The 21,528-nt window shown below is 46.5% G+C and overlaps 2 protein-coding genes across 4 annotated transcripts in view; one reads left to right on the top strand and one right to left on the bottom strand.

The window, feature by feature from the left end:
- Window positions 1–4,344: 4,344 nt before the first annotated feature.
- On the top strand, window positions 4,345–4,699 carry LOC105714305 (metallothionein-1E-like). Its single transcript, XM_064364610.1, has one exon. It carries the CDS (start codon window positions 4,374–4,376, stop codon window positions 4,590–4,592), a length of 219 nt encoding a protein of 72 aa, XP_064220680.1. The 5' UTR covers window positions 4,345–4,373; the 3' UTR covers window positions 4,593–4,699.
- A 5,501-nt stretch (window positions 4,700–10,200) lies between these two features.
- The window catches only part of DIPK2B (divergent protein kinase domain 2B), a 52,729-nt gene continuing 41,401 nt past the window's right edge, over window positions 10,201–21,528 (bottom strand). Inside the window, exons 3-6 of one of the 3 annotated variants that reach the window (XR_010338158.1) lie at window positions 20,121–20,294; window positions 15,327–15,615; window positions 12,917–13,693; window positions 10,201–11,286 (exon numbers count right to left, since the gene is read on the bottom strand). Coding sequence is in view for 1 of the 3 variants with exons in the window: in XM_064364401.1 (XP_064220471.1) it covers window positions 13,353–13,693; window positions 15,327–15,615; window positions 20,121–20,294 (804 nt within the window). In the remaining 2 variants the exon portion in view is untranslated. Of the gene's footprint in view, window positions 13,694–15,326; window positions 15,616–20,120; window positions 20,295–21,528 lie in introns of all 3 variants that reach the window. The other 2 variants (XR_010338157.1, XM_064364401.1) reach the window with 2 other exon arrangements.

The following is a 21,528-nucleotide window of genomic DNA, read 5'->3' as shown; positions in this document are numbered from 1 at the left end:
CTTTTTCTTCTTCTTCTTTTTTTTGGGGGGATGGTGTTTCACTCTTGCTGCCCAGGCTGGAGTGTGACCACAACCTCTGCCTCCTGGGTTCAAGTGATTCTCCTGCCTCAGCCTCTGGAGTAGCTGGGATTACAGGTGCCTGCACCATGCCCAGCTACTTTTTGTATTTTTAGTAGAGATGGGGTTTCACCATGTTAGCCAAGCTGCTCTTGAACTGCTCACCTCTGGTGATCCGTCTGCTTCGGCCTCCCAGAGTGCTGGGATTACAGGCGTGAGCCACCGCGCCCGGCCGGGGTGAGGTTCAACTCATGCTCGGTGTCCTCTCTGCAAGAGGTACGGTGGTCTGTGTGGAGAAGGGAAGGAATTGGAAGTGACCGCGTGGAAGGTCCAGGTCTCTGCTGCTTTCCAGGGTGGTAGGGGCAGTCCTGGTTGTAGCATGGGCATATTCACTTGGGCAGATTAAATAGAAGAACGGGAGAGAAAGAGCAGTAACAGTGAAAACGAGGCAGTGATGCATCTACTCAAGGAGCATTACCCTAGAGTAAGACCTAAACAGGAGCCCTGAATCTTCCTTTCAATCCTACTCAATTTCTATGCGTTGTCTGGGCCATCTTGTCACACAGGTAATGCTTTAGTGTTTTGAGATATGCGTTTAGTTTTATACAGCACAGCTTGGATATGCAAGTCAACCTCTTCTTCATACGCTAAGTTTTTTTTTTAACTTTTTATTTTGGAATAATTTTATACTTATGAAAAAGTTCCAGAATAGTATACAGAGTTCCTCTATACCCTTCATCCAACTTCTCTCTCTCTTTTTTTTTTTTAATACAAATAGAGATGGGGTTTCACTATGCTGCCCAGGCTGGTCTTGAACTTCTGGGCTCAAGGGATCCCCCTGCCTTGGCCTCTCAAAATGTTGGGATTACAGGTGTGAGCTGCCGCTCCTGGCCAACTTCCCCTCCTGTTAACATCTTACATAATCATAGTACAATGATTGAAAGTAAGAAATTAACACTGATAAAATGCTATTTACTAATCTGTAGACCTTATTCAAATTTCACCAGTTGTCCTATTGAGAAAGAGAAAAGCAGCTCATGCCAGCTGGGAACTGGCTTGGCATTATCAGTTAGGCCTCACCCTTGGTGTCACTCAGGGCTGGCTTGGCCCTCGTAGCTTGGCCTTTGTGGTCTCTTTGAACATAAACAATATATCAGAATGCCATCAAACAAAGCTGCTCTGTGACCAAGATAGATCAAGACAAAACAAGGCCACTCTGTACTCACGGCTGAACACAAACCACAATGCGAACATTGTTCAAACAGAAATGACTACAACATCCCCCTATCCTGGTTAGTATGAGAGTATGAGTGACTGCCGTGACTTTACTAATTAGAGCTTCATTCCTCCTGTTCCGTAGATAAGATGTATTGATATATTCGAGCATAGAATTACCCCCACTTCCTGACAGCATCCAATCCAGAGCATTACAAATGAGCAGATATATAAATGATTTCCCTGTTTTTTTTTTTTTTTTTAAACCGGATCTCACTCTGTCACCCAGAGTGATCTCGGCTCACTATGACCTCCGCCTCCTGGGTTCAAGCAATTCTCCTGCCTCAGCCTCCCAAGTAGCTGGGATTACAGGCATGCACCACCATGCCTGGCTACTTTTTGTATTTTTAGTAGAGATAGGGTTTTGTCTTATTGGGCAGCCTGGTCTCGAACTCCTGACCTCAAGTGATTCACCTGCCTCGGTTTCCCAAAGTGCTGGGATTACAGGCATGAGCCACTGTGCCTGGCCTAAATGATTTCTTATATCCCCTTCTTTTTTATATGGAAGGTAACATCCTGTAAATACGCTTCGCTTCTTGCTTTTTTCCCCCTCACTTAGCACGGTATCCTGCAAATCATTCCTTATCAGGTCACCGAGCGTTTCCTCATTCATTTGTACAGCTGCACAGCACTCCATTGTGTAGATGAACTGTAGTTTATTCAACCACAGACATATAGATTGGTAACAATATTTTGCAGTTGCAATGAATGATTTGCTTATTCATTGCAAATATTTGTTTATTCATTACTCAATTGCAATGAACACCATGGCGATAAATAACTTTGAAGCTCTGACTTTTGAAGAGGGACTGGTACAGGATCTGAAGGCAGACGTGTCTGCATTCGGAGCCAGTGCTCTCTCTGCAACGGCGTAGTGCCTCTAGAGTCATTGTCCAGGACTGACACTATTCCCTGGTCACTTGATTGGGACAGGAGTGTTCCTGTCTCCTTGTTTGATTCTAAAAAAGGCTCTAATGGGTGCACAGGGTGCCTAGCCTACCTTTCTTGGTTGATTACTTTGTTACCTTTTTTTTAATTTTTTTTTTTTTTTTTTTGAGACGGAGTTTCACTCTTGTTACCCAGGCTGGAGTGCAATGGCGCGATCTCGGCGCACTGCAACCTCCGCCTCCTGGGTTCAGGCAATTCTCCTGCCTCAGCCTCCTGAGTAGCTGGGATTACAGGCACGCGCCACCATGCCCAGCTAATTTTTTGTATTTTTTAGTAGAGATAGGGTTTCACCATGTTGACCGGGATGGTCTCGATCTCTTGACCTCGTGATCCACCCGCCTCGGCCTCCCAAAGTGCTGGGATTACAGGCTTGAGCCACCGCGCCCGGCCTTTTTTTTTTTTTTTTTAGAGACAAGGTCTTGCTCTGTCACTCAGGCTCCAGGCTGGAGTTCAGTGGTGAAATCACAGCTCATTGCAGCCTCAACCTTTCAGACTTAAGCAATCCTCCTGCCTCAGCCTCCCGAGGAGCTGCGATTTCAGGCACATACACCACCATGCCTTGCTTTTATTTTTTTTGGTAGAGATGGTGTCTCGCTATATTACCCAGGCTGGTCTCAAACTCTGGGCTCAAGCGATTCTCCCGCCATGCCCTCCCAAAGTGCTAGGATTATGGGTGTGAGCCATCATGCCCGGCCTAAGTTGCCTTTTAAAAAAAATTCTTAATTTTTATATTTTTATATCTTTAAGTTCTGGGATACATATGCAGAATGTGCAGGTTTGTTACATAGTTATACACATGCCATGGTGGTTTGCTGCATCTAAGTCACCTTTTTGAAGGGTCATTATATCTGCAAATGCCGTGGCCCTTTCCTGTGTGTTGACCCTTCCACACAGCCCATGACCATCTTTCAACAATGTCATAAAGAGAGGCAGACATGGCCGAGAGCTATGGCTCATGCTTGTAATTCCAATACTTAGGGAAGCCAAGGCAAGAAGATCACTTGAGCCCAGGAATTTGAGACCATCCTGGGCAATAGAGTGAGACCCCATTGCCTCTACAAAAAAAAATTTTTTTTTGAGACAGAGTATCACACTGTCGCCCAGGCTGGAGTGCGGTGGCATGATCTCGGCTCACTGCAACCTCTGCCTCCCAGGTTCAAGAGATTCTCCTGCCTCAGCCTCCTGAGTGGCTGGGATTTTAGGCATCCGCCACCATTCCCAGCTAATTTTTTGTATTTTTAGTAGAGACAGGGTTTCACTATGTTGGCCAGGCTGGCCTTGAACTCCTGACCTCAGATGATCTACCCGCCTCACCCTCCCAAAGCGTTGTGATTACAGGCGTGAGCCACTGCACCTGGGCTACAAAAAATTTTTTGTAGCCAGGCATAGTGATGTACTGTGGTCCCAGCTACAGAGAAGGCTGAGGCGGGAGGATTGCTTGAGCCCAGGAGGCAGAGGTTGCAGTGCGCCATGATCATGCCATCACTGCACTCCAGCCTGAACAAAGCCCTGCCTCAAAAACAGAAACCAAAAGACTGTGGACAGAGCAGAGAGTATACTTGTGTGCATGTGAGCATGTGGGACTCAGCCGTGCCAGCATATGTGAGCAACAGGCCCCAAGCCACATCATCATGAACCAGCAGTGGAGCTGCAGTTTTCAACGGGCCAAACTGCATTCCTCCTTTCTCTTCACAGACTGACTATGAATGGACTTCTTCAGGCGCCCAACGTTACCTGGTTAAAGAGGAGCCCCTTCTGAGCCTGGCTGAGGGCCGGGCTGTGGAGCCAAGGTTAGTGGCTGCTCTGCTGCCATTCATGATCCACCCAGAATTTGGCTGAGGAAGGGAAGAAAAATGGCCTGAGGCATCCTGGTGGCTCTTCTGAGCTAAAGTAGAGGCTTGGAGTAGGGACCAGAATCCCTCCCAAGATGCCGCTGTGCTCGCCATGGCTGCGTGAGGAACCCTGTCTGCCTGGAGACGCTCTGCTCTTTCCCTACCTTTACCTTCAAATATAGACCTCCCAACCACACCTTCCACGTGCCTCACAATTTCCCAACTTCTCACATGGGATCTCCAGCCTCATTGTGGCTCAAAATGGACCCCAACTGCTCCTGCACCACTGGTGGCTCCTGCACGTGCGCCGGCTCCTGCAAGTGCAAAGAGTGCAAATGCACCTCCTGCAAGAAGAGCTGCTGCTCCTGCTGCCCCGTGGGCTGTGCCAGGTGTGCCCAGGGCTGCGTCTGCAAAGGGGCGTTGGAGAAGTGCAGCTGCTGCGCCTGGTGTGGGGACAAACCTGCTCCCAGATGTAAATAGACCAACCTGCACAAACCCGGATTCTTTTTTAAATACAACCCTGAGCCATTTGTGCATTTCCTTTTCTATTAAATATGTGAATGACAATAAAACAATTTTGACTTGAATCTTAAAAAAGAAAAGCAAACAGAAATATAGACCTCCCATGTGTGCCCGGCTCTTGAGGGACATTATGTTATTTACACAGGATAATGACTTGGAAAGGATAAATCTCTTTCTCCACGTTTTCTAGATGGGTAAAAGGAGGCTCAGAAAGGTTAAGTAACCTGCCCAAGATTACACAATGTCAAGCAGAGTCATGATTTGATCCTAGGTCTGTCCGATTGCAGAGCTCTAGATCTTTCCAGAAAAGAATACACATTCAACAGAGCATTTATTTTAACTCCAGAAGAAATGCTCAGGCTCATGGAATCACTTACAGGCAGAAGTCAGATGCTACAGCGGAGGACTGGGAAAGCAGGAGACCTAAAAATGATCATTTTGTGCAAATCAGTGAAATCACTTTCCTTGTGTGAAAAGGGGATCTTGCCTGCGGGGCTGTGGTTTGGCTCTCCTGATGACTGCAGCTGGTGGAGTCTGTTCTTATAGGTCAGTTCGTTTGCCCCGTGGAGGTTAATTTTTTTTTTTTTCCGAGATGAAGTTTTGCTTTGTCGTCCAGGCTGGAGTGCAGTGGTGTGATCTCACTGCAGCGTCTGCCTCCAGGATTCAAACGATTCTCATGTCTCAGCCTCCTGAGTAGCTGTGATTACAGGCGTCTGCCACCACGCCTGGCTAATTTTTGTATTTTTAGTAGAGACAGGGAATCACCATATTGGCCAGGCTGGTCACGAACTCCAGATCTCAGGTGATCCTCCTGCCTCAGCCTCCTAAAGTGCTGGGATTACAGGCGTGAGCCACAGCGCCTGGCCTAAATATTTTATATATTGCTGCTAGTCCCACATCTACTCCTCTGGGGTGTGGAGGTCAACTGAGACCCCAGCAAACGCTGAGAACACTCTATGCCAAGAGTAAGGAGAATCAGTATTTATAGGCACCCAGGGTCAGCTTTGTGGACCTGCAACCAATGCAATCCCAGGGGGCGTGAGCTTGGTTTAGTTCTCTGCTACCTTGTCTTGTGATTCTTAATTGTTGGACAATGAACCTCACGTTTTCATTTTGCACCAGGCTCCACAAATTATGTAGCATGTCCTGCAGGCTAAAAGGCAAATGCTTGACATAATTCAGAAAAATACCCTAATGCCTCCAATCAAATTCCAGGGGACTAAGAATACACGACATATAATTTCTTTCCGCCTGAAGTCACTGGAGTGTCGACTCTCCTGTTTCCTGGCTATGGAAGGGAAGGCACAGTTCCTGAGGAAGTGGCTCTATCCCGTGTAAGGCCAGTATGGTGTATGAAGTACTCCAAGTGAAAAGGGCTAAGAACGCCATCATTATCCTCAGCAAGAACATTTTCCCAGCATCTGCTCTAGTTGCTATGGGGAACACTTGAGGCCAGGAGTTTGAGACCAGTCTGGCCAACATGTTGAAACCCCATCTGTACTAAAAAAAAAAAAAATGAAAAAATTATACAGGAGTGGTGACACACACCTGTAACCCTCAGGAGGCTGAGGCATGAGAATTGCTTGAACATGGGAGACAGAGGCTACTGTGTGCCGAGATCGTGCCACTGCACTCCAGCCTTAGTGACAGACTGAGACCCTGTCAGAAAAAAAAAAAAAGAGAGAGAGAGAGACGTCAAACTGTGAGGCAGTCTCAACAGTCTTGATCAGCTTGGTGGGAGTTCCGGAAGGAGAACTGCCTGTTAGAGTTGTTGCTCGATGGAACAAAATGGCTGGGCCTTCACATTTCTCCATGCCTAGTCACTGGGTATAGATATGCCCTAGGAAGGCTGTGACCTCAATTGAAACCACTCTGTGTGGCTGAGGCAGAGCCTGAAGGAGCTGATGGCTTACTACTGCATGCCAACCATGCTCCCATGCTGGGAAGAGCATTGTTTCTTGAAGGGAGAGCTGGGTGGCTCATCTCTGTGTCCACCACAGGGTGGGTGGGGGAGGGTTAGCAGGTGGCAGTAGTAGGAAGTAATCATAGCAGTAGTAGTAGTAGTAAGAAGTAGCAGTATTAGTAGGAAAGTAGTAGTAGCAGTAGTAGAAAGTAGTAGTAGTAAGAAGTAGTAGTAGTAGGAAAGTAGCAGTAGTAGGAAGTAGTAGTAATAGGAAGCAGTAGTAGTAGGAGGAAAGTAGTAGAAGTAGTAGTAGGAAAATACTAGTAGGAAGTAGTGATGGTAGTAATAGGAAGTAGTAGTAGTAGAAAGTAGTAGTAATGGGAAGTAGTAGTATTAGTAGGAAAGTAGTAGTAGTAATATGAAGTAATAGTAGTAGTAGGAAAGTAGTAGTAATAGGAAGTAGGAGGAGGAGGAAAGTAGTAGTAATGGGAAGTAGTAGTATTAGTAGGAAGTAGTAGTAGTAATATGAAGTAATAGTAGTAGCAGGAAAGTAGTAGTAATAGGAAGTAGTAGTAGGAGGAAAGTAGTAGAAGTAGTAGTAGTAGGAAAATACTAGTAGGAAGTAGTGATGGTAGTAATAGGGAATAGTAGTAGTAGAAAGTAGTAGTAATAGGAAGTAGTAGTATTAGTAGGAAAGTAGTAGTAGTAGTAATATGAAGTCATAGTAGTAGTAGGAAAGTAGTAGTAGTAGGAAGTAGTAGTAGTAGTAGTAGGAAAGTAGTAGTAAGGAAATAGTAGTAGTAGGAGGTAATAGTAGTAGTAGGAAAGTAGTAGTAGGAAAAAGTAGTAGCAATAGGAGGTAGTAGTAGTAGTAGGAAAATCATAGTAGTAGGAAAGTAATAGTAATAGGAAGTAGCAGTAGTAATAGGAAGTAGTAGCATTAGTAGGAAAGTAGTAGTAGTAATATGAAGTAATAGTAGTAGCAGGAAAGTAGTAGTAGTAGGAAGTAGTAGTAGTAGTAGGAAAGTAGTAGTAAGGAAATAGTAGTAGTAGGAAAGTAGTAGTAGTAGGAAGAAGTAGTAGCAATAGGAAGTAGTAGTAGTAGTAGTAGTAGTAGGAAAATCGTAGTAGTAGGAAAGTAATAGTAATAGGAAGTAGTAGTAGTAGTAATAGGAAGTAGTAGCAGTAGTAGGAAAGTAGTAGTAGTAATATGAAGTAATAGTAGTAGTAGGAAAGTAGTAGTAATAGGAAGTAGTAGTAGTAGTAGGAAAGTAGTAGTAGTAATATGAAGTAATAGTAGTAGTAGGAAAGTAGTAGTAATAGGAAGTAGGAGGAGGAGGAAAGTAGTAGTAATGGGAAGTAGTAGTATTAGTAGGAAGTAGTAGTAGTAATATGAAGTAATAGTAGTAGCAGGAAAGTAGTAGTAATAGGAAGTAGTAGTAGGAGGAAAGTAGTAGAAGTAGTAGTAGTAGGAAAATACTAGTAGGAAGTAGTGATGGTAGTAATAGGGAGTAGTAGTAGTAGAAAGTAGTAGTAATGGGAAGTAGTAGTATTAGTAGGAAAGTAGTAGTAGTAATATGAAGTAATAGTAGTAGCAGGAAAGTAGTAGTAATAGGAAGTAGTAGGAGGAGGAAAGTAGTAGTAATGGGAAGTAGTAGTATTAGTAGGAAGTAGTAGTAGTAATATGAAGTAATAGTAGTAGCAGGAAAGTAGTAGTAATAGGAAGTAGTAGTAAGAGGAAAGTAGTAGAAGTAGTAGTAGTAGGAAAATACTAGTAGGAAGTAGTGATGGTAGTAATAGGGAGAGTAGTAGTAGAAAGTAGTAGTAATGGGAAGTAGTAGTATTAGTAGGAAAGTAGTAGTAGTAATATGAAGTAATAGTTGTAGCAGGAAAGTAGTAGTAATGGGAAGTAGTAGTATTAGTAGGAAAGTAGTAGTAGTAGTAATATGAAGTAATAGTAGTAGCAGGAAAGTAGTAGTAATAGGAAGTAGTAGGAGGAGGAAAGTAGTAGTAATGGGAAGTAGTAGTATTAGTAGGAAAGTAGTAGTAGTAATATGAAGTAATAGTAGTAGCAGAAAGTAGTAGTAATAGGAAGTAGTAGTAATAGGAAAGTAGTAGAAGTAGTAGTAGTAGGAAAATACTAGTAGGAAGTAGTGATGGTAGTAATAGGGAGTAGTAGTAGTAGAAAGTAGTAGTAATAGGAAGTAGTAGTATTAGTAGGAAAGTAGTAGTAGTAGTAATATGAAGTCATAGTAGTAGCAGGAAAGTAGTAGTAGTAGGAAGTAGTAGTAGTAGTAGGAAAGTAGTAGTAAGGAAATAGTAGTAGTAGGAGGTAATAGTAGTAGTAGGAAAGTAGTAGTAGGAAAAAGTAGTAGCAATAGGAAGTAGTAGTAGTAGTAGTAGGAAAATCATAGTAGTAGGAAAGTAATAGTAATAGGAAGTAGTAGTAGTAGTAATAGGAAGTAGTAGCATTAGTAGGAAAGTAGTAGTAGTAATATGAAGTAATAGTAGTAGCAGGAAAGTAGTAGTAGTAGGAAGTAGTAGTAGTAGGAAAGTAGTAGTAAGGAAATAGTAGTAGTAGGAGGTAATAGTAGTAGTAGGAAAGTAGTAGTAGGAAAAAGTAGTAGCAATAGGAAGTAGTAGTAGTAGTAGTAGTAGGAAAATCATAGTAGTAGGAAAGTAATAGTAATAGGAAGTAGTAGTAGTAGTAATAGGAAGTAGTAGCATTAGTAGGAAAGTAGTAGTAGTAATATGAAGTAATAGTAGTAGCAGGAAAGTAGTAGTAGTAGGAAGTAGTAGTAGTAGGAAAGTAGTAGTAAGGAAATAGTAGTAGTAGGAAAGTAGTAGTAGTAGGAAGAAGTAGTAACAATAGGAAGTAGTAGTAGTAGTAGTAGTAGTAGGAAAATCGTAGTAGTAGGAAAGTAATAGTAATAAGAAGTAGTAGTAGTAGTAATAGGAAGTAGTAGCAGTAGTAGGAAAGTAGTAGTAGTAATATGAAGTAATAGTAGTAGCAGGAAAGTAGTAGTAGTAGGAAGTAGTAGTAGTAGTAGGAAAGTAGTAGTAAGGAAATAGTAGTAGTAGGAAAGTAGTAGTAGTAGGAAGAAGTAGTAGCAATAGGAAGTAGTAGTAGTAGTAGGAAAGTAATAGTAATAGGAAGTAGTAGTAGTAGTAATAGGAAGTAGTAGTAGTAGGAAAGTAGTAGTAGTAATATGAAGTAATAGTAGTAGCAGGAACGTAGTAGTAGTAGGAAGTAGTAGTAGTAGTAGTAGTAGGAAAGTAGTAGTAGTAGGAAGAAGTAGTAGTAGCAATAGGAAGTAGTGTAGGAAGTAGTAGTATGAGTAGGAAAGTAGTAGTAGTAATAGGAAATAGTAGTAGTAGGGAAATAGTAATAGTAGGAAGTAGTGGTAGTAAGAAGGCCGCTGAGTGAGGCCTGTGGTCTTCAGGCGTGTTGATAAGAACATCTGCTCTGTGGTGAAAGTGTATGAGAAAAGGGACTCTGTGACCTCCTGAAGCTAGGAAAGGCCACTAGCTGGGGAACTATTTCGAAGCCACTCCTAAGCACATGGAAGCCCTGCCTAACATCTGCCCTGCTTTCCTTAGCACACAGCTTGTAGTAGGCCATTTTGGCATTACTATAAAGAGATACCAGAGGCTGGGTAATTGATAGAAAAGAGCTTTATTTTGGCTTATGGTTCTGCAGGCAGTACAGGACGTGTAGGGCTGGCATCTGCTTCTGGTAAGGGCCTCGGGAAGCTTCTAACCATGGTGGAAGGCAAAGGGGGAGCAGGCGCGTCACATGGTGAGAGAGGGAGTGAGAGAGAGAGAGGTGGGGGAGGGAGGTGCCACACTTTCAAACAACCAGATCTTGAGTGAGCTCGGAGAGCACTCACTCATCACCTCGGGGAGGGCATGAAGCCATTCAGGAGGCAATTGCTCCCATCACCCAGTCACCTCCCACCAGGTCCCACCTCCAATGTTGGGGATCACAGTTCATGAGATTTGGAGGGGACAAACATCCAAACTATATCATCACAGCTTACACCGTGGATGTGAACACAGCTGTACACATACACAGGATATTATTGTAATTTATACTAAAAACAAATCTCCCAACAGCTCCCCAGAAGAGAGCTCGCTGCTTTTCTTATTGGCTCCATCCTGGGATTGGGACAAGTGGGGCACAAGGTCTCTTTCTGCTGACAGAGGTGGGTGCCAAGTCTGCATTTCCTGCCTGGACCCAGCATTGCCAGCGGCTTCGTGATGGTTTAGGAGGAACATTGCTCAGCGTCTCAGGCAACTGGTCTGGAGGAGAGAAGGGGCAGGGCCAGTGCTCACCCCAAACCCGTACAGGTGGACAGACGTGTGGCGGAGGTAGTCGAGGGTTACCTCAGACCACACGCTGGCCCATACAGGGCCAAAGTCACTCATTGTGTGGCGGCATTTTGTGGTGGAAACACACCCGGACGTAGGGACAAGCACTGGGACCTGACTCGCGCATCAATCTCTCTGGTAAGCCTTCTTCCTCCGGGGGACTCTGGATGCTCTGGAGGCTGTGGCCTCTCTCCTGGTCTGTGGTCAGGTGGCCAGCTGCAGTCAGGCCAGCAGGAGAGGGACTGTGACTGTGCAGGTGTGAAGGGTGGTCAAGCCAGAAGGCAGCCATTTCAAAGCGTCTCAGGCAGCCCAAGCTTGCCGGCCAGTCCACAAGCTTGGCCAGTCATCTTCTCAATCGTGGTCGCCCTGGGGCAGTGCCTGTAGCAGTCAAGAGAAAACCCAAAAGGCAACCAGGTACACCACAAAGTAAGGCTTTTATGGGGTCCATTTTTGAGTGGAAGTGAAGGGACCAGAATTGGGTAGCACAGGTGAGAGTCAGAGGCTGAAGGTGAGGGTAACAGAAGCCTCCTAATAGCAGGGGTTCTGGAAATATCCCTGCAGATCACTCTTCCTTTCTGGGCCTCAGTTTCCTCATCTGGATAGTGAGACCTGTTAAGCCAGGTGTTCTGAATTTATTTTTATCTATTTATTTATTTATTTTGAGACTGAGTCTCGCTCTGTTGCCCAGGCTGGAGTGCAGTGGCATGATCTTGGCTCACTGCAACCTTCGCCTCCCGGGTTCAAGCGATTCTCCTGCCTCAGCCTCCCGAGTAGCTGGGACTACAGGTGCATGCCACCATACGTGGCTAATTTTTGTATTTTTAGTACAGATGGGGTTTCACCACGTTGGCCAGGCTGGTCTCGAACTCCTGACGTCAAGTGATCCGCCACCTAGGCCTCCCAAAGTGCTGGGATTACAGATGTGAGCCAGCGTGCCTGGCCTGTTCTGACTTTAAAGGTGGGGATTCAGAGGTAGAAAAGAGGAGGTAGACTGAGAGGTTCCTGGGGTTAAAGGATGGCAGGGAGGCTGGGCAAAGGTGCAGAAGAGCCCCCGCTTATGTTTCAGGGGTCAGGGCAAGAGTGTACATGGAAGCCATGTCGACATACCATGTGGCTAAATATTTAAAAAGCAAACTGACGAACTGTTGAATAAAAGTATGTTCTATTGGTTGACCTTGAAAAAAATGTATTTCTGGCGAGTGACCTGTAAGGCCAAATTTGAATGAAAATTCCCAGATTCAGAGTCCCAACTTGAAGCATGTGGTGTGGAGGGAGCCGGTTCAGGGCCTCAGCTGTGGCTACAAGAAGAATGTTCTTTCACTCAAGATCTCCTGCTCTAGGGAGCAGGGTTGACCAGGGGGTCCTCACTGCTCTGCTCTGAAATCTATCTTTGTGGTGGGGCGGAGGCCAAGCTTACCACAGGCTGTATCCACCAACCACTGCGTGCAGCAGGGATGCCAAAGGGGTCTATTTGTGGGAGACATGGGGATCCTCTGATGGCCTTCGCCTTGAGAACACCCCTTGAGCGCCTTGCAGGATCTTTCTTCGATTTTGAGCTTAGCAAGCATCTGCCGGACCTTCTCTCCTTCGCTGGGGCTCAGCTTGCAGCTCGACTTCATGGTCCTCCCAGTCTTCTCCGGCTCCCTCCTTTCCTTTCACACAAGCATTTCCCCTAATACATCTCTGTCCCATTCACTCTGTCTTGACACCTCTCTTGGAGGACTTGGGCTAACACACTGGCCCCCCGCTGGCTCCCCTTTCTCTTCCTACCCCTGGCTTCTTCCCACACCCGGAGAATCCCCATGTGCAGGTGGATGAAGCCCCAGGTACCAGGCTCTAGGCAGTGGCAGGCGTGTCCCCTTGGCCTGCAGTCTCCTCATCCCGCAATGGCATTGGGAGTGTGGCAGGGCCATAGGGAGCAGAAAGGGGGCCCCTCTTGTCCGAGTCTAAAGTGGTAGCAGCAAAAAGCCTGTCTTCCCCCGCCTTCCCTCCACTCCAGTCTCCTGACCTGTGCGGCTCTTGCCCATGCTCCCTGCCTCTGTGCTTTTCCAGAACACACATCGTAACCACTGGGATGGAGGTGGTGAGCACGCGTACCAAGCCCCATGCTTGGGACACATGCTCAATGGTGGCTCCATCTCCGTCTTCTTTCACCCTCCTGAGAGTCTGGTGGAGAAGAGAGGAAACTGATGCTCAAAGACACTGAGTGAGCGTCCACACCCAGGTCTTCTGATGCCCCCCCCACCCCCGGGCTTTGCCAGGACATACCAGCCAGCAGAGACAGACACACAGTATCTCACAACTTCCCTCTCAGTTCCTGAGAAATGCATATGCCTTTGTCCTCATATTTTAGAAAGAGCGGCTTCTTTCAACCTTGCAGCAACTCAACTGGGGGAATGGAGAGCCCAGCGTGTCATCCCCGAGGCTAGTTAGACACCAGCCTTTCAGAACTTATCGTTATATTTGCAGTCTGGGTAACGGTAGGCAAATCTGGAGTCACAGGTTCTCAGGGGCCTCAAGATGTCTTTCAGCTGGCTGGCGGCCCCAAGGGCTTCTGGGTCTGGGCGGGTGGCATCCCCACATTGAGCAAGAGCAGAGTCTATGTCATCTTGCACGGCGGAGGGGAACCTCCCCTGGAGAAGTCGAGGCAGCAACTTCTGACACACCAGCACCAGGCTCTGCTTCTCAGAGACGCTGTCGCAGGAGGGCAGCTGGGCCTGGCAGCCAGAAACCAGGCAGCTAAAAATGTCTTTATTCTCTCCGGCCCCGGTGGCTTCTTGGCTGCCTAGAAGACAAATGGGAAATATTACACACCCTGCCACCTGTGTTCATTGAGGAAGGGCACCACTAATTAGAATTACTGGGTGAGGCCGGGCGTGGTGGCTCAAACCAGTAATTCCAGCTACTTGGGAGGCTGATGCAGGAGAATCGCTTGAACCTGGGAGGTGGAGGTTGCAGTGAGCTGAGATCACGCCACTGCACTCCAGCCTGGGCGGCAGAGCAAGACAAGACTCCATCTCAAAAAAAAAAAAAAAGAATTGCTGGGTGACATAGTATAGTCTCCTAGCATTTCCCTGTCACCAGGAGATTTAGAACTCAGAGGCACAGTGGTTCCTTTTGAGAACCACATGGAAGGAATCCTCTGCTACAATAAGGTGAGGCCTGGGCACGGAAAACCCACTTACCTCACCAGAAGTTAGGCTGATAATTGCAGGGATCACATCCATATTGTTAGACTCTCATTATTACTAAATTAGGGAACTCAGAAAATTACTGAGATGTGTTTCATTTGCGCCTTTAAAATGCAAAGTTAGGGCCAGGCACGGTGGCTCATGCCTGTAATTCCAGCACTTCAGGAGGCTGAGGCGGGTGGATCACCTGAGGTCAGGTGTTTGAGACCAGCCTGGCCAACATGGTGAAACTCGGTCTCTACTAAAAATACAAAAATTAGCCAGGTGTGGTGGCACACATTTGTAATCCCAGCTAATTGGGAGGCTGAGGCAGGAGAATCGTCTGAACCCAGGAGGCGGAGGTTGCAGCGAGCTGAGATCATGCCACTGCACTCCAGACCGGGCAACAGAGTGAGACTGTCTAAAAAAATAATAATAAAATAAAATAAAAACAAAATAATATGCAAAGTTAGGAGAAAAAACAAGTAATCCCAAATATGTATTCAATGAGTTGTAGTGTGTCTGACGTTTCATGATTTATATATCCAGAATATTCTGGAATCAGCCTCATTTCTTCTAATTTGATTCTTCTTAAAGGCAAATCAGGAAATATATAAGTGTGGTGTAATTTGTCTATTTTTGTAGGCTTTTGCATACAAACAAAATCAGAAATTAGAAAATAAAACCCTTTGTCCTCTTATTGGGCTCAGAAAATTTGGTCAGCATTAGAGATTAGGGTGTTTGAAGGGTTCTAGAACCCTGAATGAATCTCTACACATAGTGAGAAACACAATTCAGTCACCCACCTCGTTTGCTTCCATGCTTTTTCACTTTGAAAACTTTATAAAGAGCAATTGTGCCAAAATAGATTGCAAAATGTACCAGTGAATCAGCCTGATACTTAAGTTTCAGATAAAGGGTAAAGGCATCTGATGAGAAAGACTCTGAGCGAGAGATGGACCCAAAGGTTGTGTGTGTGTGTGTGTGTGTGTGTGTGTGTGTGTGTGTGTGAGAGAGAGAGAGAGAGAGAGAGAGAGAGAGAGCACGCAAGGAGGGGCAAGGCAGAAATTCAAATAGGAGTATGGGACATTTTACATGAAATCTAACATTCTCCAGACTTGAGTGGGTCTCACTGTGACATGCAGAGATGGGAAAGGCCCAATAGTGTGACCCCTAGCCACCCCTCCCTAGCTCCAGTCACCCTGACTTCCCCTCTGACAGCTGCTCGGCCAGGCCCATGCTGAGTACCTTCCTGCTTGTCGATGACGCCCACTGCACTGGCATCTCGGATGAACAGATGCCCGTTGTTAAAGACACCGAACATGCCTGCATCAATATGGGTGAAGTAGAAGAAATAGTTCAAATCGTTGCTCTTCAGAGACTCCAGGACACCCAGGAGCTGGTAGGCAAGGTCAGCCGCCTGATCTGGGGGTGCATCATAGAATTCCTGTAGCGGTCTGGTGCTGGTGCTGACGACGAATCTGCCACAGGAGCCCAGGTACTTGGGCAGTGGCCATCCCTCGGCCCCAGGGAAGATCTGCCAAGCCAGAAGGAGGAGGATTAGAGAGAAAAATCTGGCGACAGTTATCTATGTATGTATGTATGTATGTATGTATGTATGTATGTATCTATCTATCTATCTATCTGTCTGTCTGTCTGTCTATCTGTCTGTCTGTCTGTCTATCTCTGTCCCTCACGGCAAGCACAGAAAGATCAGCATCTCAAAACACATCAGCGAAGTGTCTCTCAACCTTTTTTATACGTCTTGGAACATGCAATGCCTCTGTCCCTCCCCTTCCCCATTTTTTAATTCTATTGCTGATAGGAAGATTCAGAAAAGGAGGCTGCTCTCATTTCTTTGTAGTAGACGGCATTTCAACAGAGTTCCTCCAAGCAGGGTATGAGAATGTTAATGGACTTGCCACAATTTTAGATAGTATCCGGGATTCAGGGAAATATGTGTGAGTTGTATAGTTGAAAAAAATAGGACTATTTGAGATTTCACAGATATCACTGCTTAGGAAGAGGCTATGGGAAAAATAATGGAAGATCAACTTAAGGCTGACTTAAAGAAAAACTTTTTTTTTCCTCAGAGACAAGGTTTTGCTCTGTTCGCCAAGCTGGAGTGCAGTGGTACAATCACAGTTCACTGCAGCCTCAAACTCCTAGGCTCAGGCAATTCTCTCACCTCAGTCTCCTGAGCAGCTAGGACTACAGGCAAGTGCCACCATGCCTGGCTACTAAAGAAAAACATTGTTAAAAATAACAGCGGCCAGGTTCCGTGGCTCATTCCTGTAATCCCAGCACTTTGGGAGGCCAAGGCAGGTGGATTGCTTGAGGACAAGAGTTTGAAGTCAGCTTGGCCAACACGGCGGAACCGTGTCTTTACTAGAAATTTAAAAATCAGCCAGGAGTGTTGGCGCATGCCTGTAATCCCAGCTACTCTGGAGCCTGAGACAGGAGAATTGCTTGAACCCAGGAGGCAGAGGCTGCAGTGAGCCAAGATTGTACCACTGCACTCCAGCCTGGGTGACAGAGCAAGACTCTGTAGGGACATGGATGAACCTGCAAACCATCATCCTCAGCAAACTGACACAAGAACAGAAAATCAAACACCGCATGTTCTCACTCATAAGTGGGAGTTGAACAATGAGAACACATGGACACAGGGAGGGGAGCATCACACACTGGGGTCTGTCAGGGGGAAATAGGGGAGGGACAGCGTGGGGTGGGGAGTTGGGGAGAGATATCATGGGGAGAAATGCCAGATATAGGTGAAGGGGAGGAAGGCAGCAAATCACACTGCCACGTGTGTACCTATGCAACAATCTTGCATGTTCTTCACATGTACCCCAAAACCTAAAATGCAATAAAATTTTTTTTTTAAAAGTGTGTATATCTATATATACACACACACATATTATATTTATATGTATATATACATACATATACTATAATGTAAATATATGTAATTATGTAATTTATATATAAACATATAATTATATATAATATATGTTTATATATTATATTAATATATATTAATATGTTATACTATATATGCATATATACACATATTATATATAAAATGTATATTTGTATACACACACACACACACACACACACATAACAGTACAGGTACCTTGTTCTGGGATAGGGAAAAAATGAAGGTGTTCTGTGGGTGGCTGAAGTTTTGGGAACTACTGTACTAGCCTTAAGCCTCTCTCCTGCCAGCCCTGGGTGAACGTGTCTGGCTGGGGTAGCTACATACATGGAACAGATGTTCCCCAACTAACTGGAACCTTCCAGACAGCCTAACAGTGGCCTAGGGAAGCACGAAGCCCTCACCTGTCTCCTCTGCCTCCTTGTGAGGGTTCCAAACCTGTGGATTTGTGAGATGAAAAGCGGAGAGGTACCCTGGCTAACCTTTTGCTGACTATTTCTTTGAAGCAGCTATATCTAGAATGGTGTTTCTTTAAACTATGGGGAAAATAACAGCAACTCAGCATTTTCTTCCTTGTTCTCCTTCTTTGAAAAACAAAGTCATCCCATCTCTGACGGTTTTCTGCAGTCCTCTGCCCATTTTATCCCACATACTGCATTGTGAAGAACCCACGCCCATTTGAGTTTCCCCTGCTTACAGGGACCTTTTTTTTTTTTTTTTTTTTCAGACAGAGTCTCACTCTGTTGCCTAGGCTGGAGTGCAGTGGTGTGATCTTGGCTCACTGCAACCTCCACCTCCCGGGTTCAAGCATTCTCCTGCCTCAGCCTCCGGAGTAGCTGGGATTACAGGCATGCCCCTCTGTGCCTGGCTATTTTGTTTTGTTTTGTTTTGTTTGTTTGTTTGTTTGTTTTTGAGATGGAGTGTCGCCCTGTGGCCCAGGCTGGAGTGCAGTGGCACAATCTCAGCTCACTGCAACCTCCGGCTCCTGGGTTCAAGTGATCCTCCTGCCGCGCCTCCTGAGCCGGGATTACAAGCATGTGTCACTGTGCCCAGATAATTTTTTGTATCTCTACTAGAGATGGGGTTTCACCATGTTGGCCAGGCTGGTCTCGAACTCCTGACCTTGTGATCCACCTGCCTCAGCCTCCCAAAGTGCTGGGATTACAGGTGTGAGCCACCGCACCTGGCCTTTTTTTTTTAATTAAAAATTTTTTTATTTTTATTTTTGTCTTGCATTAGAATAAATTTTTTTATTTTTTAGTAGAGACTGGGTTTCACCATCCTGGCCAGGCTGGTCTCGAACTCTTGAGCTCAGGTGACGTGCCCGTTTTGGCCTCCCAAAGTGCTGGGATTACAGACATGAGCCACCACGCCTGGCCTAGAGGGGACCTTTCTTACTGAGTACCATGAAGGGAAGTCCTGGGCCTACTGTGGTTGTCTACAGGTGCAGCCACACAGCCATTCCCGGGTTCCATGCCATGCCCTTCCTGGGCAGAGCCCAGAGCTGAGTGGAGGGTCCCAGCCCCATGCTCTTAGCCCATGCCTCTCAGGAGCCAGGCCTGGAAGTAGCCAAGGTTTGGGAGAAAAGACCTGTGAGAGTGCGGGACAACCTGCAATTCCTTTTCCTCCACCAGTATTTCAAAGGCCAATGTCGCCAGGCAGGTTTTAGTGGAACGGCTCTGCATTTGGGTTCTATTACTCACGGTGGCCAAAAGTGACTTGGGCTAAGTCACTTCACATCTCAGAACTCCACTGAACCTCATCTGGAAAGGGGACAACAATAATATTCTCGGGGGGAGGTTGTGAGCAATAAATGAGATAATGTCCCTGTAATCCCAGCACTTTGGGAGGCCGAGGCGGGTGGATCATGAGGTCAAGAGATCGGGACCATGCTGGTCAAAATGGTGAAAACCTGTCTCTACTACAAATACAAAAATTAGCTGGGCATGGTGGCGTGCGCCTGTAGTCCCAGCTACTCGGGAGGCTAAGACAGGAGAATTGCTTGAACCTGGGAGGCGGAGGTTGCAGTGAGCCAAGATCATGCCACTGCACTCCAGCTTGGCACCTGGCGATGGAGCAAGACTCTGTCTCAAAATAAATAAATAAATAAATAAGATAATGTCAAACTTTCAGCCCAATGCCTGGTACATGGCAGGTGCTCAGTAAATGACAGCTGTTACCATGTATTCAATCATCATCCCTTTGGCCAGTGTTTGTTTAATAACTGTCTGTGCTGTGGCTTCCTCCTCCTCTACCTGTATCTTTTTCTCCTCTTCTTCCTTCTCTTCTCCTCCTACCTTTCCCTCTCCTCCCCGCCCTCCTTCCTTTCTCTTCCTTTTCTTAGTCTTCTTCCTCCTCCTCCTCCTCTCCTTCCTCTTTTTCCCTCTTTCTCTCTCTACCCCTCTTCCTTTTCCAGCTCCTCTCTCCCGCTTTCTAGTTCCCTTTGTGTCCATTATGTGATCCCTGTGTCCTTACCCTTGAGGTCAGGGGTCAGTCAGACTGATTGGGCTCCACATATTTTATGGGTGTTTGTTTCCATGTTAAGTGTCTGTCTCTACCACTGGACTGGAAGCTGCATGAAGGCAGGAGACACCCTACTTGTCTTGTTGACCAGTTTATCTCCAGGCCCTTAATGAATCTTCATTTATTTGACCATTTCCCTGTGTATGGACATTTAGGAGTTACTTCCTTTTTTTTTTTTTTTTTTCTCCTTTCCAAGCATAACTGCAAGGTACATCTCTGGGTGGGTCATTCTTTGGCTGTTTCTCCACTTCTGAGCTCACTCCCATCTGACTGATCTTTGAGGCACGGGTCAAAGTTGGCCTCCTTTACACAGCCCTTCAGGGCTGCTCAGGCAGTGAAGGTGGCTACTCTTCCCTCCTAGCCCCATCCCCCTCCCAGCTCTGGACTCCCACCCCTGTTTCCTTACAGCAGCCACAGCACTTTCACACTGCAGAAACCAACAAATGCCAGAAAGGTCCTAACACGGGCGAGTGGCCCCAAGACATGCAATAAAAAGAGGGAGAGGGCTCAATCCAGGGTGGCTTCTGGGAGTCCAAAGTTGACCTCCAACCTAGAGGGCTTGCTGGGTCGCTGCGTACCTGTAGGAGGATGGGGTGCGAGTTGACAGCCAGCGTGTAGAGCAGGCGCAGCTTGTCCCGGTCGGTGAAGTGGTCCATGAAGATGCTGCCAGCGTCGGCCACCTCTGCGTAGCGCCTGACCACGCGATCCAGGAGTCTCTGCGAAGGGCAGCGCAGGAGGGGGCTGGCCAGGCCCTAGGAGCAGGTGGGAGAAAGGTGAGAGAAGACAGGGTGGGTGCCCAGCTCTTGTGAGGGGCTGATGTGGGGGGAATGGGCAGATCCTGCTGTCAGAGGTGTGGTAGAGTTTGAGGTTGAGGAGGCCAGGTAGGGCGTGGGAGAAAGACCTGCAGGAGTAGGGGTTGGGGGTTGGGAGTTGTTGGGTGGCTCTGCCCAGGTGGAGGAGGGGGCAGACCCCTGTGGCTGGGGAGAAGGGCCAGAGCACTTTTGGGGGTGCAGGGTGGGAGGCCCCGTCGCCCACCGCAGGCTACACTAGGGGCAGGGCCACAGAGACCCAGGGAACAGAGAAGGGAATGAGCTCTCTTGGGGAGCACGGCGGGAGGGCACCGGGCAGGTGAGGGGAGGGCTGGGGAGAGGAAGAAGGGGAGGGAAGGTGGACTCCTCCTTCCCTTCCCCCACCCCTCAGCTGGCCATCTGAGTTTTGCATTTCCTGTGTCTCTACCCACTGTTGCACCCTGACCCTGCCCTTGGAAAGAAGGCTGATCCCAGGCTGAATTCATTCCCTGCCATGGGCTCGTTTGATTCCTTCTGCCATTTGACTTCGATATCACAACTATGAGGCGACACATGAGCGTCTTTATATGCACCACTGTGTTCTTGGGATAAAACCTGGAGATATAAACCTAGGCTTTTTTTTTTCATGACTTTCTAGCCGTACCCTACAACTTTCTCCCCATGCTGAACAAAGACGAGGACGAACCTCCTGATGAAAAGAAATAGAGTTAAGAACAAGGCCCTGGGGCCAGTCTGCCTGCATTTTACCCGCTTCCACAACTACCAACTGTGTGACCTCGGACAAGTTACTTAGGCTCTCCGTACCTCCTGTTCCAGCTGAAATTGAGGAGGGTACTAACGGGTCATGAGGATCAAGTAAATTAATAGATGTAATTCATTCGGTGCCTCACTGAACCCTCCCAGACCCTCTAAGAGGTAGGTGCTATTACGATCCTCATTTTTCAGGAAGGAATTGGAATGCAGAGTGTAGGTAACGGTTGGAAAAGTTGGATTCAGGATTTGAACCCAATGGGTTAGACCCTAATATTTGTGCCTTTTCCCAGTAATAGACCCTGCCCTGCCCCCATCCCCATAAAGCACCCAAGTGGAGGCCATAGAAAATGATTTGAGGCCATGGGATTGCCTCTTTGCCTCTGGTCACCTTCTCCTACACAGCCTGAAATCCCACCATTAGAGG

This window comes from Aotus nancymaae, unplaced genomic scaffold (genome assembly GCF_030222135.1).
Source record: "Aotus nancymaae isolate 86718 unplaced genomic scaffold, 86718_ANA_hifiasm-v0.15.2.pri h1tg000058l, whole genome shotgun sequence".
Taxonomy (NCBI): Eukaryota; Metazoa; Chordata; class Mammalia; order Primates; family Aotidae; genus Aotus; species Aotus nancymaae.
This window is presented reverse-complemented; position numbering and strand designations above follow the sequence as displayed.

What these genes read in the sequence shown, in the direction of transcription:
- LOC105714305 (XM_064364610.1), top strand. Translation starts at nt 4,374, where the DNA reads ATGGACCCCAACTGCTCCTGCACCACTGGTGGCTCCTGCACGTGCGCC.